Raw genomic sequence first — 16,791 nt, 5'->3', positions numbered from 1 at the left:
CCAAGTTGGAAAAACAGAAAAACAACAAAAAACCCAACCTGAACATTTAATGTTATTCAAAAACAAGTCTTGTATTTCAGACTGGGTATTGAGATTATCTTTACCTTTTGAATTTAGTGTAAAATGTCAGATTTTAAATGTGACAGAAAGCTGCAAGATGGCAACAGCCCCTCTGCAAACTTTGTATTGGCATATGGGTTTTGAGGGATGCGTGATGTTTTATTGGCCAATCCATTTATAATTTACACTTAAGGTACAAAATTCTTCAGACTTAATTGCACAAAAGATGTGGTATGCTGTAAGGGAAACTGTTGATCACAGCCTGAACCTCTGATTAACCATCTGAGGCAACCGACGAGTCAGCTGTGGGAGCACAGGTGAAGGTAATTCAGCTGTGCTCCTGGAAGGGGTGGAGCTTGACTCCATCTCTCCTAGATGCCATTTAAGGGCTGACCACCACTAAGGTAGCATCTCATTCTGGAGAATGCTCCTTTGTGGAGTTTTTGTGGTGTTCCTCAACATTTGCAAGCGTCCATCTCAACTGAAAGCCTTAGCACTGGTGAGTCTTTTCTTAAATACCCTCTGTCTATTTACCCTGTAATTACAACTATACACTTGTATTATTCCAACTATACATATACCGTGCAGAGAGAATATTCTGTTCTGAACTGGGTGAGTGAAGAAATAATCCAGCCATCATTCCCTTCATGCAGCATTAGGCTTTGCTAATTCACTACAAAACTGATGAAGACTGAGCTATTTGATACCTTTTAAAAAGGGAGATATGGAGACAAGATGTGTCATGTTTATTATACTTGCTACAGAATCACAGAACTGTGGGGGCTGGTAGTGACCTAGAGGTCACTGAGTCTAACTTCCCTGCTAGACAGGTTGCCTACATCAGGCTGCATAGGAAAGCATCCAGACAGGGTAAGAATGTCGCCAAAGGAGACTCCACCACCTCTCTGGGCAGCCTGTGCACTGCTCCATCACCCTCACAGTACAGAAGTCCTTCTTGGTGTTTGTAAGGGACTTCCTTTGTTCCAGTTTGTGCCTCTTGCTCCTTGTCCTGCAACTGGGTGCCACTGAAAAGAACCTGGCCCCATTCTAGGCCTTGGCCATCAGAATAATACTCAGGCATTTCATGCTTCATCATGAAATCATCCTTCTTATGGTTTATCAAACAGAAGATTTTTAATAGCAATGCACATTGAGTAGGATTTGTGACCTGAGTGTAGGAAAGTGTGATGCCACCAGTTCCTTGGGGCACCGCGCCACAGAGCAGGGCCAGAGAGTCCTTCCTGCTCAACAAAATGATCAGGGTTATACTGACCTCTGCTGCCAAAGGCCTTTGTGGCTGGGCAAGTGAAGCCTCTGGGCACATACTATCCAGATGCAGAGCATCACCATTGTGCTTAGAAGAACATGGTTTTAAATCAACAGACAAGTAGCAAGAATAATGCATTTCTTAAGGTATCTTACTTGTAAAGGTCTATTTCCTAGCTTCCACTGCAGTGAGAAATCATTGCTCCTGCAGGAAAAGGCAGAAAAGCAGAGCATCTTCTGCTGTACCTAGTGTTCTTACAGTCTCTGTTGTTGAGTTTCAGTTGTACTTTAGAAATGTAATATGCATTTTATTTTCAGCGAAGGCTTAGTGAATAAATTCTGAACAAATTAACACAGAGTAAGCAAAAGATAATTGTTTTGGCATAGGAAAGAAACAGACATGAATTGTGTTTGAGCTTCTTTCCCTCTTATGTTTCAAATATAATTGGGGTTTGTTTGTTTGTTTTCCAGAAACTGTCCTATACAAAGGAAGCAATGGCTGGGTGAGTATGTTCCCTTAGTGTTTTAATCTGTCTGCAGTTAACAGCAGGGTTGAGTTGTGACATTTTGTGATGCTTTCTCTTTTTTCTTCTGTTTTTTTCTTGTCAGCTCCTGCACTGACTGGTCATGTGGGTAAGTCATTTTCCCTTTTTAAATAGGCTGCTGCTTAGTCCTTTCTCCAGTTCTTGTTGCTGCTGGAGTCAATGAGTGGAAGATGAACAGAGTTCGCCTCTGTGCAAAATGGCTTATAGCAAAGCATGTTGTGTGGTGGAGAAATCCTCTGCTTCTTGCATGTGAGCCTCTCACAGGCTGTCCTAGCGTGCTTGGTGTGCTGAAAATATCTCAGCCAATCTGGGGCTTGCACTTTTGCTTAAGTATGTCATCACCTCATTGACAGTCAGACACGCAGGCAGGCTGTTGACCTGGAGAGGTTTAGTGGGGGAAATCTATTTTGGGAGAGTTGTATCCCCAGTTGCTTGTGTCAGTGTTCTGGCAGTCTTGTGAAACTTTTTCAAAGCTAGATCTGGTCATCAGTGTTAAAAAAAGAATACTTCTGAAATGCTTTTCCAAAAAGGAAATCAAAATGAAAACTTGTCTGAATTCTGACTTCTTTTTATCAAAGCTAAACACAACTTGAGCTATTATTTTCATATCTTTTCTTTTTGAAATGGAAGGAAAAGCTGTTCAGATTAGTACTACTGCGTTCTCATAGAACGTAATCTAAAACTGTTATTTTTAGAACAGCTCAAACCCAAACAACCTTGTGCTGAACTCCTCTGAAAACTCAGAAGATTGAATCCCCTGCTTTTACCAGCCATGTTAAAGCTATAATAAATGAGTGACTCATTTACGGGAGAGTGTTCACTTAACAGATTAAAACGAACAAACACACACCACACCAAAAAAACCACCCAACGCTTAAGTTTACATTTCATCACCACAGTATTACACATTAAAATTAATAATGTGAGATGCGAAGGGCAAAGGTGATGCCTAAGAGGATTATTTTTTTCTCTTTCCTTCTGAGCTGAACTTTCCTCTGTCATGAGCACCCCTCTTAGCTCCTAGGTCAGTCTAGTAGTGTAAATCCATACAGAATTTAACACTGACCAAACTTTTATTGTGCTTTCTTTTTCAAAGAGAAAATATCAAAAATCAGGTGGATTTGCTCTGGATAATGGAGCATCAGAAAGAAATAAACGTGATATAGTTTGAGGATATTAAAAAAGTATCTCACTGGCATGCCATGGGTAGATGATATCTCATCTAAATTTGGACATCCTCCATCAAGAGGAATGAGGGAGCAAGCTAACTCAGTATTGCCACCAGACAATGTTATTTCCTCCAAGAATATGTTAGACTTTCCAGTAGACATCAGAATAAATGGAAGACCTTTTTTACAAGTTTTCTTTAAGAAGTCAATGTATACAACTCGGGATCACCCAGTCCCCAAGGGGTGGCATGGGAAATGCAGCATCAAGACCCTCCTGCACAGGAAGAAATGTGAGTGCAGTTCTGCCATTTCCTGGGCAGTGCTGTAATTACCTATGAGATTTTCTGCAGCAGGTCTCACTGGGGCTGGCCTACATGTACAGGACCTAGTGATCCTGTAGATATGTGCTCAGTGCAGGGCAATAAAGTGAATTGAATGTAGCTGTCTCACCACTTGGCTGTGATATCTCTGTCAGAATGGGGAATTGACCTGGTCTCATGTCTCAAGGGATGGAAGGACTATCCTAAAGCGCCAGCTGTAGACATTTAAAGATGTTCAAATGAGGCTCCTCTAGTGCTTCCCCTGAAGATGCGTTGTGTGCTTTCGTCTATCCTCTAGACAAGAGTATCAAACTATGACTGTGATGAAATTTTAAACAACTGAAGAATTGTGATTTCAAGCGTTTAATGTGCCCAATACAATCCTACCTATCTATCAGTTCTGTGTTTTTATCTAGTTGGAAAAAGCTCGTTTCAGCTAGTTAAACACTAAGATAGTTTTGATGTAGCCTAATGAAAGGTGGCTTGCACTTGTGATTTATTTCCCAGAATAACTCACAATCCAGCATTACCGGCAATTACATAACAGCAGGATGAAAGTAGTTCCAGTAAGACTAACTCATGCACATAGGTTAAACACACAGCTAGCCTGGCTTTTTAAGGAAGTGAGGGATTAAACTAAATACCATGGTAAGGGAAAGCCTCAAAGGAAAGGTAATATATGGGAAACAATCTAGGTGTTTATAGAGCATCCCAGTGTAAATTTTATACATAACTTATAAGTTTTTTTTCTTTGGTTGGAAGTGTGGGAACACTCCATCAACTACAGGCTTTTAATGATTTCTTTATTCATTAGGCCATTGCGACTCTGCATAATGAATTTCGCTCTTTTATTGGAGACTGCCACATATAGGACAGTTGTCCTGTCTAGTTCTTGGTGGGTCAAAAACCAGATTTTGAGAACCAACTGAAGGCAAAGAAGTAGCACAAAAATTCTGCAGTGAGAAGCCATTGCTTGTATGTCATAACCTTTCTCAAATGCTGTATAATAGTATCCTGTAGAAAACATAAGGAGTATGGGATAGTTGGGAAGGATGAACATAATAACGTGCTATTTTTTACTTCTCTGACCTGCTTATTAATGTCAAATATAATGAAATAAGTAGGAACATTTGTTTCTACTTGCTGATTGTGGACTCACTGAAATTAGGCATAATGAATCATGTCCCGACCTCCTTTGCTCTGTCTACGTACACTGCTGTAAATACATTGGCACATTTAGGATCCATATTTCATTGGTTGTAGCAGCAATGGCTCATGACGTATCAACTCAAATTTTGTACACTTTGCAAGCTTATTTAGCTCAATTAGTTACGCTTCTGGTTAAAAGGTATTAGAAGAAGAAAATCAGATCATAAACATATATTCTTTTTTCCCTTTGAGAAAGTCTTTTTAATGTGAGCGTCGACACAATAATGTTTAAGAAATACTTGACATAGCAACTTAGACTTTGGGACTTTCAAATAGGTACATGAGCTAATGAATATCAAGAACTTGTAGTAGCGATCTGGAAGCAAACTTATGCAGAAAGTGATGTTGGTGACACCACAGTTTCTTAAAACAGCATTTTTATCCTCCTAAGATGAAAGTGATAGCTGTTACTGTGACCAAATTCAGTTCTTGACTGGTCTTCCTTGATTAGATTGATTAGGGTTACACGAGGCTTTGTTGAAGCCCTTGGCTTTTAATTTTCAGCCTAGTGTGAGGAAAAATTTGGTCAGAAAACCAGCTGTGCTTTGGGGACCTGTATTTGAAAGGTTGAAGGAGGACTAATGCTTTATGGTGGAGCAGGGGTTTCCTGCAGCTCATGGAGGACTTAGATAGGAGGAGGCAGATGTGTCCTCGGGAGCTGCAGCCCCTGGAGAGCCAGTGCTGAGTAGCAGAGTCAGGAAAGGAGGAGTGAAAATGGGCCTGGGAAGGGATGGAGAGAACAGTGGTGTTTTAATGTTTATCTGTTCCTCACTATGCAAATCTATTTTAATTAGCAGTAAACTAATTTAATCTCAGTCTGTTTTGCTTGTGATGGCAGTTGGTAAGCAATCTTCCTGTCTTTATCTCAAATGATCAACTTTCCCATCTTATTGCCTCCTCTGGCCTTTGTGAAGAGGGGGGGAGAGGGCCAGGAAATGGATGGGTGGGCATCTGACCCTTAGCCAGGCCTAACCCTGCACAAAGTTAGGTGCTCACTTGGGTGGGTTCAGTAGCCACTTGGGTCTTTGTGAGATGTCCCAAGATATAGAACACACCTGCAGAGAGCTGGCAGCTATAATGTAGGCTGAATCTGTGGGTGATTTGGCCAGAAAAGCCTGGAGGACTCTTTATGAAGTACCAATGTGTGGGTAGTGAACCAGAGTACTTCAGGTCTCGGGTTAAACTCTGAAACTGGTTAGTCAGCAAGTCACAATTCTGTCTGACCTCTTCTGAATAAATGGGGTTGATATGAGACTTAGTTGATGCATTTATATGAGTTTGAACACTTCAGCAGAACAGAATATTACAAGTCCCGTAGCAGAGTTGTTTCACTGCACATCACTGAGTCACAGAGTTTTTTTGGGGCTGGAAGGAACCTTATAAATGATCCTGTTTGACCCCCTGGTGAAGGGCAAGGGCATCTTTCTCTAGTAAGATTTGTCTTTCTACTCTTGGGAATCATTGCAATATATACTGAGGTTGCCAAAAAGCAGGAAGAGAGTTACCTTGTGCTGTGCTGGCTGAAAGCAGGTAGCAGTGTCCACGAGATGGAAGCAGACACAAATTCTTTGTGTACCTTTCAAAGCTTGCATAGTTTATAGGCTTTAGTTGTTTAAGAAAATGAAGCTACAGTTTAAATTCTTGAATCTGTGTTTTCTGCTTTGTTCGTCTGGAGATTATTTTACTTTTTGTTCATATTTTCTTTTTGTTACATAGGTTTCATTCTGGCAGCTTAATGTTTCCTGAACTTACCGTAGTGTGGCGTTTAGTCATTATGCACAAGATTAAGGCTATGCCTCCCAGGAGAGGGTGGGTGAAAATGTTAGTAGTTTAAATGGAAAATTGACCAGATTAATCTTATAGTCTGTTTATTGGTAAGTCTTGAACGTTTGAGAAAAGCAGGGGAAGAAGCAGTGTTTGAGGTTTTAGTTAATGGAAACTGTCACGTTTTGTCATATGCCTGTGCCCAGGCATCTCAGTATGCAACTTTGGGTATGTTTGGCTGGTACTGGAACCCTTTGTTTTTTGTGGAGATACAGTCTGGTTATAAATCTTGAAGAAGGCAAAATAGCCATCAACTGTGGTTTGAGTTTTGAGTACAGCCTGCAAGATCAATAATCTAGTCTAGTATGTGAATCAAAAATCAGACCTAGAAAGGCTAGGAAAGCATTGCTCAGGGAGTAAAGTAAGCACTCGTGTGTGTAACAGTGAAGGTTCACTGTTTCGGTATTTATTTTATGGTGCAAATATGTCCACCAATAACAATGAGTTCCTTTGGAAATGGAAGAAATATCTTAATACAATGAGCTTCACTGACCTTTAGAGCTCTTACTTGAGTGTTCAGTTTCTCTGCAGCACTTAAGTTACCAGTCTTACAAATTGAACTGTCTAGATTAAAATATATGACTAACTCAAAAAAATCAATTTTTCTTCATTCAGGAAGCACTTGTTTCTGTCAATATCTCTCACTTTTGGTAACTTGACAATTGTTCAGTGCTCGCTGAGTTGTCTCCAAGGAATTTAGTTTTACTCTTAGAGCAGTATCAGTTATTTGTTTTTCCTCAGACCAACTATCTTCACAGTCTTCATCTGATTTTTGTTTGAAATACTTCTTCATATTTTGGCCTCGAGTTGGGAGTTGGTGGGTGTTTTTTTGGTGGGATTTTTCTTGGTGTGCATTTGTGTGTAAACGCAATAATTGGATTTGGGAGCTGGTACCTTTGAATGATGAGCATCTGCAAATGAGTAGAATTTATGATGAAATGCCCCATCATCTTGCAGTGATCTCAGTACAGCTAGGATGCTTTGGTGTGCTGCAGAGCATTTTTAAAATTGAAGTTTGTATAGGGTGCTACAGATATCTTTGTGTGGCCTTCACTTTTGCTTCATAGTAGGAACCACTGGAAGGCCAAATGCATTTTTTTGTGTGCTGGACTTCATATGAAATGAAAGAAGTTTTGCAGCCCCGGAGATGAAATTGATATATTGTGTGTTGCAAGTGACCTGATATCTAAGTTGCAGAAGATAAAAATTAAACTTTGCAATATTTCAGTTATGAAGATATCAGCAAAACACCACCATGAGAAGTTTCTTCTGCAAACATGCTTTTTGGTGCTGAAAGCAGAATTACAGAGAAAACAAAAACTGGTCATTTGCCTCACCATGCCCAACTTCAACATCTGGTTTTGTTTTTATTTAACAGTGGGACTCCAACTCCAGCTTCAGATGCTGATGTTACCACACTGAGAGGTCAGTTTTTATCTAAACCCCGTCAAAGCTGTTTTTTAATTACCTGAAGAAGATGGAGTAATGTCTTGTGGATTTGTGAAAAAGCTGTGAATTTTTCCATCTCCAAATAATGCTGGTTCTGATCTGGTGTTCAGGGTGTGTGCTGACATTACTTTGTTACTAAATAAACTGTGAAAAATCCTACCTGAGAGATCAGTTCTGGGCAGTTTTTACTGCACTTACGTTGTGTTCCTAAAAATACTGCACTGCTTAGACAGCATATTAGCTTTTAATTCTGATTAGCATATCCAATACTTTTCCTGAGGCTCTTCAGGTGTTCCGTATATTGTTTTTCTCATGATGATGGAAATATGAATTAAGCGTTACTATTTGTGCTTGCTGAGCTCATGTGTGTATTTACATGTACATGAGAAAAAATAAGTGCTTCTCTTTCAAATTCAGATGCAGCCGCCAATGTTCCTCCTCCTCATGAGGTATCAATTGAGAGTCCTCCAGGTGCTACCAGCCATGAGGTCGAAGATGCAGACACTACTGTGAGTATTTTTCTTTTTTTCAAGTTTAATTTGGTTTAGCATTCTCTTGCCTTTGCTAAAGAACATGGTGACCGTTTTCATATTCTTGTACTTGAAGATGTTTCAAGCATAATGTGTTAACACAAAGAATTCATAAAAGCAGGGCATGAACCTTAGAAACTTATACATAACTTCCTGGGTAGGTATTATTCCATTTGCAGTGGTTTTGCAGCATGCATTCTCCATCTGTGTGAGAGAATAAATGGGTTATCAGATGAAGATTTTGTTGGTGATTAAACAGGTCTAGATAGTGAGTGCTTACGGACTTTGAAAGCTCTGGGAAGGGTGTGTTGTTATTCCTATGGAAACATGATACACATTAAATTGCTGCCCTAGTGTTTGAAATGTCCAAGTAGTGCAATTACCTTGGACTGTAGAGAGAGCCTGGGTAGCCTTGAAGATTCCTTCTATTTCTCCGTTCCTTTTCCTCTACTGCCATACATGAATTTGTATTTTTTGTTTTAGAGTCACTCTTACCTTGATACCTAAAACACAACTCCCAATGCAGGGTAGCCTACAGCAAGTACTTTAAATGTATCTGTAAAAGCAAGCTGGCTTTCACAAGTGCTGACCACCAGACAGGTCCTGGGGGAGTATTTGCTTCCAGGAAAAAGCTCCTCTGGATTAAAACTTAAGCCCAAACTCTACATTCCAACTACAGAGTGCTTGAACCTACCTGACCACCACAGAAAATCTTGCGAAGTAGCCATATGAACCAGCTGGCACTTGGTTTCCTATAAATGTGAAACTGTCACTGGATTTCCTGAGAAGCATACCAGGTTACATATGCTGCATATAATTGGAAGCTGATTTATGGTACCGGGCTTTAACTGTGCAACGTTTGGTAACCTAGTATGGCTGAGAAACAATGCCGGGCCAAACTCCAGACTTAATTCAAGAGCTTTCACGTGTGTTTGCTGAGCTCTGATATTGTGATTCCAGGAATAAACACAGAGTATTAAATAGACAGACAGCTTCTGACTCTGGTCCAGGGGCTGATTTTATATTTATATACCACAAACACTTGTGGTTTGGTCCCATGTACACCTTTTTTTTTTTTTTTTTTCCTGAAACAGATCTAAGCAGAGAGTAGGACCACTCAGTAAATCAGAAAGAAATCAGAATTGGATTGCAGCTGCTATAGTGTTTTCACTCTCTACAGTTACCTCTCACCTCATCATTACTCTGCGCAGCCAAAATGCACTGCAGATTACAAGACCAACAGTGAGCAAAGCTCATCTTCCACATTCATGAGTGTGCTTTTGTTTTTGGGGCACTGATAAATGACTGAAACTACACGGAGTTGCACACAGTCATGTAGCAGCAAAACATGTGCAAGCCAAGTATATATTTGTGAAATAATAGCTGGCTTTAAGCAGTGTACCCATCATTCTAGTTCTTAACAAATTTATTTAGTCAAAAATGGGTGGGTGAGGGAAGATAATTTAAGTAAAAAATCTAAGAGGGCCCTAAACAATATGCAAGTGCTCACTGGTGGCAGCCCAGCTTTCTGGAAGTGTTCCATTTCCTGCACCATACATAGCACAGGCTGTGGTTTTGCCGAGAACGTCAGCTTTTCTGGCTCACTTTTAACTTTTTAGTAGGGAAAAGGCAACAGCTGCAAGTAAATAGCAAAATATGTTTTAATAAACGTAACCCAAATTTCAGACTTTTGTTCAAGAAACCATGAAACATGATCTGTTTTCCTTGTCATTCAGTATACCACAAGAAATATTATTCTGGTTGTAAAATAGTGGGGAATGCAATAGAAAGGGCTCTTCCTGTGTTGCTCATCGATTCAAGTTTGATGAATATTTGACTGGAATTCACTGCTGCTCACAGCAGCTATGCTAGTTCCTGAAGCCAAATTATTGCTCAGGGTATCTGTACATGCTGTGCATGTAAAATGTAGAACTTGGTAAAGGTAAATTGTCTTCCAAGTGAGAAAGTAAGCAGAAGCCTTGTGATAAATGGGTAGATCAGCCCATTGCTGATTAGGCTCAGGTGAACCCTTGGTGCATCCACAGTTGCACTTCACATTGGCTCTGCTGGGCTTCTGTTTGTCAACTAGATAACCTTGCACTACGGCAAAGATGTGCAAGTGGAAAATAGAAGTAATAGCAATACAAAATACTAAATAAATATTCTGGCTCATTAGGTTTTCTTATTACCTTTCACTTGTGCCAGAAAGTCTCATGGACTCCTTTGTCATGTATGGCAAAAGGTGTACTGATGGCTCAAGTCAGCACGCTCTGCTTTGGACTGCAGCTTCTGCATCATTAAGTACATTCATCGTGCCATCTCTCTGGCCTTCCAATAGTGCCCTGAGATGTTCCTGTCCTTACAGCATTTATGAAGAGGGCTTATTTTTGTTTGCTACATCATGGGCGAGAGAACCCTCTGGGTCTGGGGAATTTTATAGCCCTCACAAAAAAAAAAAAAAAAAAAAAAAAAGATGTTTGGACCCAGGCTGAGCAATGCAGTGTGCTGACAGCTGGCAGGACCAGATGTACATGCTGCCATATCTGGAGATGGTTTTCATGTGGAGTGAATCCAGGATAAGTAGGAATCTGGTCTGCAGTGGGTAAAAGGGATTTATTTCTTGGGAAAAAAGCCACAGTCAAGTGGGAAAATAAAAAGCACTAAATCACCTTTTGCTTTTCTCCCTTCTCTCTTTTCCTTCCAGATCAATAATGAGATAAAGAAGGAGGATGAGATTCCAGTGAGACCTGTAACTGAGCAGATGATTGAGTTCAGCATTGTGATTGCTGGAGAGAAGTACAGTGAGGAGCTGAGCGACCCAGACACTGCAAAGTATCAGCTGCTCTCTGAAGAATTTGTTTCTCAGGTGATTTACCTCCCCCGGATTCTTTTTCTTCTTGCTGGCTCTGCAGAGCAGTAGTAGCACATAGCATCTGTATTAGGACTGCTCTGCAGAACCAGCTTAGGGCTTTTGTTGCCTGAGGCAGGCTGGAAAATATTCGTTATGTGAATGCTCTGCTTTTCTGACATGCTGCCTTTTTGAGATTGTAGGGTTGTGTCAGATATCACAGGTAGCACACCAGCTGCATAATGCTGACTTCAGTTTTCTACCCATGTTTCTTACGAAATAGCATGCTTTCATTTTTTGCTAGCAAAAGAGGTAAAAGTAAGCTTCTGGGGAAATTATGCTGCACCCTGGATAGTTACTCCAAACAGAACAGCTTTCTGAGGCACTCCTTCCAACCCACTCTTTGTTTCCTCTCAGAATTTTTAAACATCTCTTCCTGTCAGTATTACAATAGTGGAGCTTTTGAAGTCATGCAGAAGTGACGAGATTCTTCATTGCCTCTTGATGCACCTTCATTAGTTCTTCAAGCTCTAAATCTTAAAAACCCTAACTTTTAAAGATATGTTTAGAATCATAGAATTTAACCTCTCTCTAGTGACCAATCTCTGTAGAGAATTTATTTCATAGCTTGTTCAGGTTTGAATTCTTCCATCACATAGTTGATCTGAAACTCAGGAGTAAAAATATAGTTTGAGAGTGCTGGCAAACCAGTCTGCCCGTGCTCTCCAAATGACAGGACATGAATTGTCTGCAGCTCAGAGTCATCAGCCTGTGTAGGGGCAGTGCTGGAAGGCAGCTCTAGTAATTCTAGTCCAGCACTGCAGAAGTATGAAGTGCCAGCAGAAGACAAACAGGTCCATCAGCATCTGCTCATGTGGGCATGCTCTGGGTGCCCTACAAAAGCTGAGCCCTTAAATGGGATTTAGAAATTCTTAATGATTACATAGTGTCCAGATTTTTGATTGCAGAAGTGAGTTGATAAGTGGGGAAGTCGCAAACAGCAGAACCACCTAGGAGCATTTCTTCCACCTAGGAGCAGCGTTTTGTTGAATGAATCATTCTACACTGCAGTGAGATGCTGTTTGAAATTTAGGCTGCTGAGAAAACTCTTGTTCTTCATTAATGTCCATAATCAGCGGTGCATACGGACACATCTTTAAACCTTCCAACTTCAGAAAACTTCATGAACATGTGTTTAAATCCCACTGGAGTCAGTGGAAATGAGCTGTAGTTTAGACTCTTAGAAGTGAGCTTCAAAGAAAAATACATTTGTGCTTGTATGTATGTATATACATATAAAAATGCAAATAACCATATATATATATATATATATATATACCCACACATATATGAATGATTTATTAAACCTTAATTTCTAGTTAATTTAATTTTGATTAAATTGAATGCTGTAATTTGTATACTAAATATAAAATTACCCACAAAAAATGTACTTAAATGTACAAAAATACAAAAATGTACTTAAATACAATCCGCTACTGTCTCCTGAGTTACCTCTCCCTACTGTTTTCATTATTTTATTTATTTACTTTCCTTTTTGTTTATAATGATGACAGTCTTCTTGCCAACATTTTCTTGGGGCAGAGAGCTTGTCTTTCCTTTCTCCTGGGCAAAGCATCTGGGGTACTAAATGGTGGGATCATCTTTATTCTAGCTTTGTTTCCTTCTTAGTTTCATTTAGTTGGGGTTCTCTGTTGAATTCCTTTTACTGGGGCTAGCCCTGTGCCAGATCCTGGGCCAGATGGGAAAGAGATGTACTCTTTGACTTCAGCCAGGAAGCATCACCACAACTGTCACAAGTTGCTAGCCTAGGCTAGACATCTTAATTTTCCTAGTTGTGTGGCCAAGTAGCAATGCCACGGAGTGTGTGTGTGGAAGAAATGTCAGATGGGACAGAGTCCACCTGGCACATGGATGTTCCACTCCTTTGATCCCTAGCCTGGTTTTCTCTGTGCTTGGATGAAGAAGCTATTTAAAAAACAAAAAGAAAGAAAGTCAGCAGCACTCAGATTGTTTAAATCTCACCAGAGACTGTTTAAAAATAGGGAGACTAGGGAGGAGAAGAAGAATTTGAGGAGTAGAAAATAATTCTCGACTGACAAGGATCTTTTGGGAGGAAAAATACCAAAGCCAGCATGAACCTGTAGTATTCTGTTGCTTGCTTTTGTCAACACAATTAACTATTGAATTGGGCCTGGGCACGCTACCATTCTTCTGCTCTAGGTCTTCCTTTTTGAGTAGCACCACTAGTCACTCCTGAGCCCCCTCCATATGTTTACAGCAGCAGAGACAAGCCATGTTTTGCACTGTGCTTTTCCATTTGGGCATATTTGGAATCTGAGATCCCTGTACCTACAGTGGCTGTTACCACTTCCCTTGTATCTGGTTGCCAAGGTCCGAAGCATTTTTCCTGAATTTATTGAAATCCAAGGAGATTTAGGAGGTAATGGAATTTTTGGGAGCAAAAAAGGGTCTGTGGTGCATAAATAAGAGCGTGAATGTCATCTTTGCAGATGTTGTGCATATCTCTGCAGCATCTGTTTGAATTTTCCTCTCTTTTACTGTTTGCATACAATTCTTGGGGGATGCTTAGATGGTGTCCTTCACACTTCTGCTTTTCCTTTCATAACAATAAAACAACACCAAAACTCTCCTGTAAAGAGCATATTTAACAATTATTATTTTTTCCCCCTATTAGAAATAGAATCTCAGATGTTTTTTTAGAATTTCAGAAAGTGTTGAAAATACTTTCCGATTTTTCACTACAAGGAGTAGATGGAGAAAACTTCTGTTAATCTTTTTTTTCCCTTCAAAATAGATCCAAAATGTATTTGAAGGACTACCTGGATACAAAAACATCCATGTCCTGGAATTCAGGTAAGAAGATACAGATGTGAATGTTCTGGTTGAGACTCACCGTGTCTGATGGTGCAGCGCACTGGCACCACGCATAAAATCAGTGAGAGGGAATTTCTAGGGTGTTGATCAGAGAAAGAGGACTTCCATAATGATGTATGTGTACAGAGGTCAAAATAGACATATGGAATTGTATATAAATGCCTTAGTCTCTTCTCTGCTCCTCACCCACTAGAGAACCTCACTTGACATGCTTGCTTTCATGTCAAGGCAAGTTATTTGGGAATCATACCTAAAATTTAAAGAGATGTTTTCTAATTTCAAATCAATATCTGATGCTGTTGACATGTCCTGGTATTAAACAAGGAAGAACATGGAAATCCTTTTAGAAAATATGCTGTGTTTACTTTTCAACTTATTGATGTTAATTTGGGATGACTACAAAGATTGGTGTTTGAAGTATGTAACTTTGATTGAAGCAAAGGCAGGTGAATGCTTTAACTCTCTTTGGTCTCATAAATACTGTTTAACGAACTAGTTTTCTCAAATTGATTTATGATTCAGAATTATGCTTTAAGTTACTTTTGTGTATTATACATCAAACATCTGATTATGAGTTTTGATATATATACATATATATATCAAAATTTATGACTGCACTTGAATTGACTGGATATGACTTTCAGAATCCAGTGAGGCTTTTTGTGAATCAATCTAAATTGTGTTTTCTATGTCAGACTCTGTAAGCTGTATTTGTTAAAGTATTCCAGCCAACAAATTCTAACCAGAATACTTCCAGATAGCAAAACAGCTATAGTGAGGAAGTTTTTACGGTTGGAACCATATGGTTGGACACTGTTCCAATATTGTCAAAAAAAAGGATGGTATAGCAATCAAATTATGAAATGCTTGAAGCAACAAGGCAGGAATGTTCCCTGTGGATTGATGAACTCCACTTTGTTGTGGCTGTAAGACAATAATTACCTGACTTGATGAGATTGATTCATAGGTGTGTAGTAATTATCCCTGCATCTGCAAGGAAAACAGAATGACAGAATGTCTTCAGCCCTCACTGGAGCCCAAAGGCAGGTTTGTCTTTTCAGTTCCTCCTTTCACTTCTGGCTACGCTCACAACAAGCTGGGGCAATGACATGGGAAAACCCTGCTGAAGCTCTGCCTGGGAGGTTAAACCTTCCATCTCAGTGTTTGCAGTCTAATACATTTGCAAGCTCTCTCATCATTTCAGAAGAAAAATCAAAGGCTGGTATTTCTGGCAGGGTACCAAAGCTGCTTTCTGTGCTTTGCTGTTCATGACGAGCAACATGTTTGTGAACTACCTTTGCACAGAACTGGGGAGCCTTGTTCCTTGCATTACTGGCAGAGCTATGGTTCTGCTCTGATACCTTGTGATCAATAGGAAGCATCTCAATTCAGTAAAAGCAGAGGAGTTTATAATGCAACTATGCAAATTTTCAAGTATGTGTGCCCTGCAGAATACAGAAGAGAATTTGGTAAAGTTAGACCTTAAGGAAATAATAACATTGATTTTTATTGTGTTTATTTCTCTATTCAGCTCTCCTGAGGAGGACAGGTAAAGACAACATTTTTAATACATATTTGTATTATACGGATGAGAAGCACGTGTTAGCTGGAGGATGCTGTCTTGGGGATTTGTGGTTTTGGCTCCACCAAAGTCAGAAACCCAGCAAAAATACAGTGTGAGGGACTTCTACCAGAAACTACAAGTAACCACAGAATCACAGAATGACCCGGGTTGGAAGGGACCTCAGGGATCATGTAGTTCCAACCCCCCTGCCTGGCAGGGCCACCAAACATACACCTTTACTAGATCAGGTTGCCCAGGGCCCCGTCCAGCCTGGCCTTGAACACCTCCAAGGACGGGGCATCCACAACCTCCCTGGGCAGCCTGTTCCAGGGCCTAATCTCCTAGTGAAGAACTTCCCCTAACATCCAACCTAAATCTTCCCTCTTTTAACTTAAAACCATTTCCCTAGTCCTGCTATTATCAGCCCCTTTTCGAAGAGTTACTCCCTCCTGAGTTCCCTTCAGGTATTGAAAGGCTGCAATGAGGTCACCCCGCAACCTTCTCTTCTCTAGGCTGAACAAACCCAGCTCCCTCAGCCTGTCCTCATACCAATCTGGTTTGATTATGAATAAACATAATTTGCTTATTTAAAGGCTGCTTATCAGAAACTGCTTGAGGAAAACCCTTCTAAACACAAGTCAGCTATTGGGCTGCCTTTTGTATAGAGACCTCTGGGGGAGAAAATAAAATTACTTAATGATTATTCACGGTCTTTCTAATTAGCAGTAAAATCTTAGGGAGACACGGGATGATTATTATTAGAGAAATTAAAATTGATAAGAAAGCCATAGTTTTCCAGCAAATGCAGTTGACTTAGCATATTCAAGGCGATAGTTACTGCACATCTTAGCAGTAATCTTGCACACGTTTCTTAGCAGAGTAACAGCATGAACAGCATGGACTTCTTTGGTAGACATGTCCAAGTTGAGCATCCAACATTTTCCTCTTTGAAATTTGAGGAATTTTGCAGACAACAACAAAAAAATGAACCACAGCTTTAAATTACTAGTAGTATTACTTTATTCTGTGTATTCTTCAGCAAAGGTATTAGCAGTTTCCACAAACTGTTATATGGAGAATAAACATTCTAA

General features: G+C 39.9%; 1 protein-coding gene across 3 annotated transcripts in view; it reads left to right on the top strand.

Annotated features, from left to right (window-relative positions):
• Positions 1–16,791, top strand: part of IMPG2 (interphotoreceptor matrix proteoglycan 2) — a 51,504-nt gene that overhangs the window by 17,055 nt on the left and 17,658 nt on the right. Inside the window, exons 1-8 of one of the 3 annotated variants that reach the window (XM_015877038.2) lie at positions 473–559; positions 1,798–1,829; positions 1,936–1,959; positions 7,772–7,818; positions 8,260–8,351; positions 11,077–11,238; positions 14,057–14,115; positions 15,668–15,685. In XM_015877038.2, the coding sequence (XP_015732524.1) occupies positions 485–559; positions 1,798–1,829; positions 1,936–1,959; positions 7,772–7,818; positions 8,260–8,351; positions 11,077–11,238; positions 14,057–14,115; positions 15,668–15,685 (509 nt within the window). In that variant the 5' untranslated portion in view covers positions 473–484. Of the gene's footprint in view, positions 1–472; positions 560–1,797; positions 1,830–1,935; positions 1,960–7,771; positions 7,819–8,259; positions 8,352–11,076; positions 11,239–14,056; positions 14,116–15,667; positions 15,686–16,791 lie in introns of those variants that run through there. The other 2 variants (XM_015877056.2, XM_015877047.2) reach the window with 2 other exon arrangements.

Source organism: Coturnix japonica, chromosome 1 (assembly GCF_001577835.2).
Source record: "Coturnix japonica isolate 7356 chromosome 1, Coturnix japonica 2.1, whole genome shotgun sequence".
NCBI classification, from domain to species: domain Eukaryota; kingdom Metazoa; phylum Chordata; class Aves; order Galliformes; family Phasianidae; genus Coturnix; species Coturnix japonica.
Note: the sequence above shows the minus strand (reverse complement) of the source record. Positions and strands in the feature narration are given on the sequence as shown.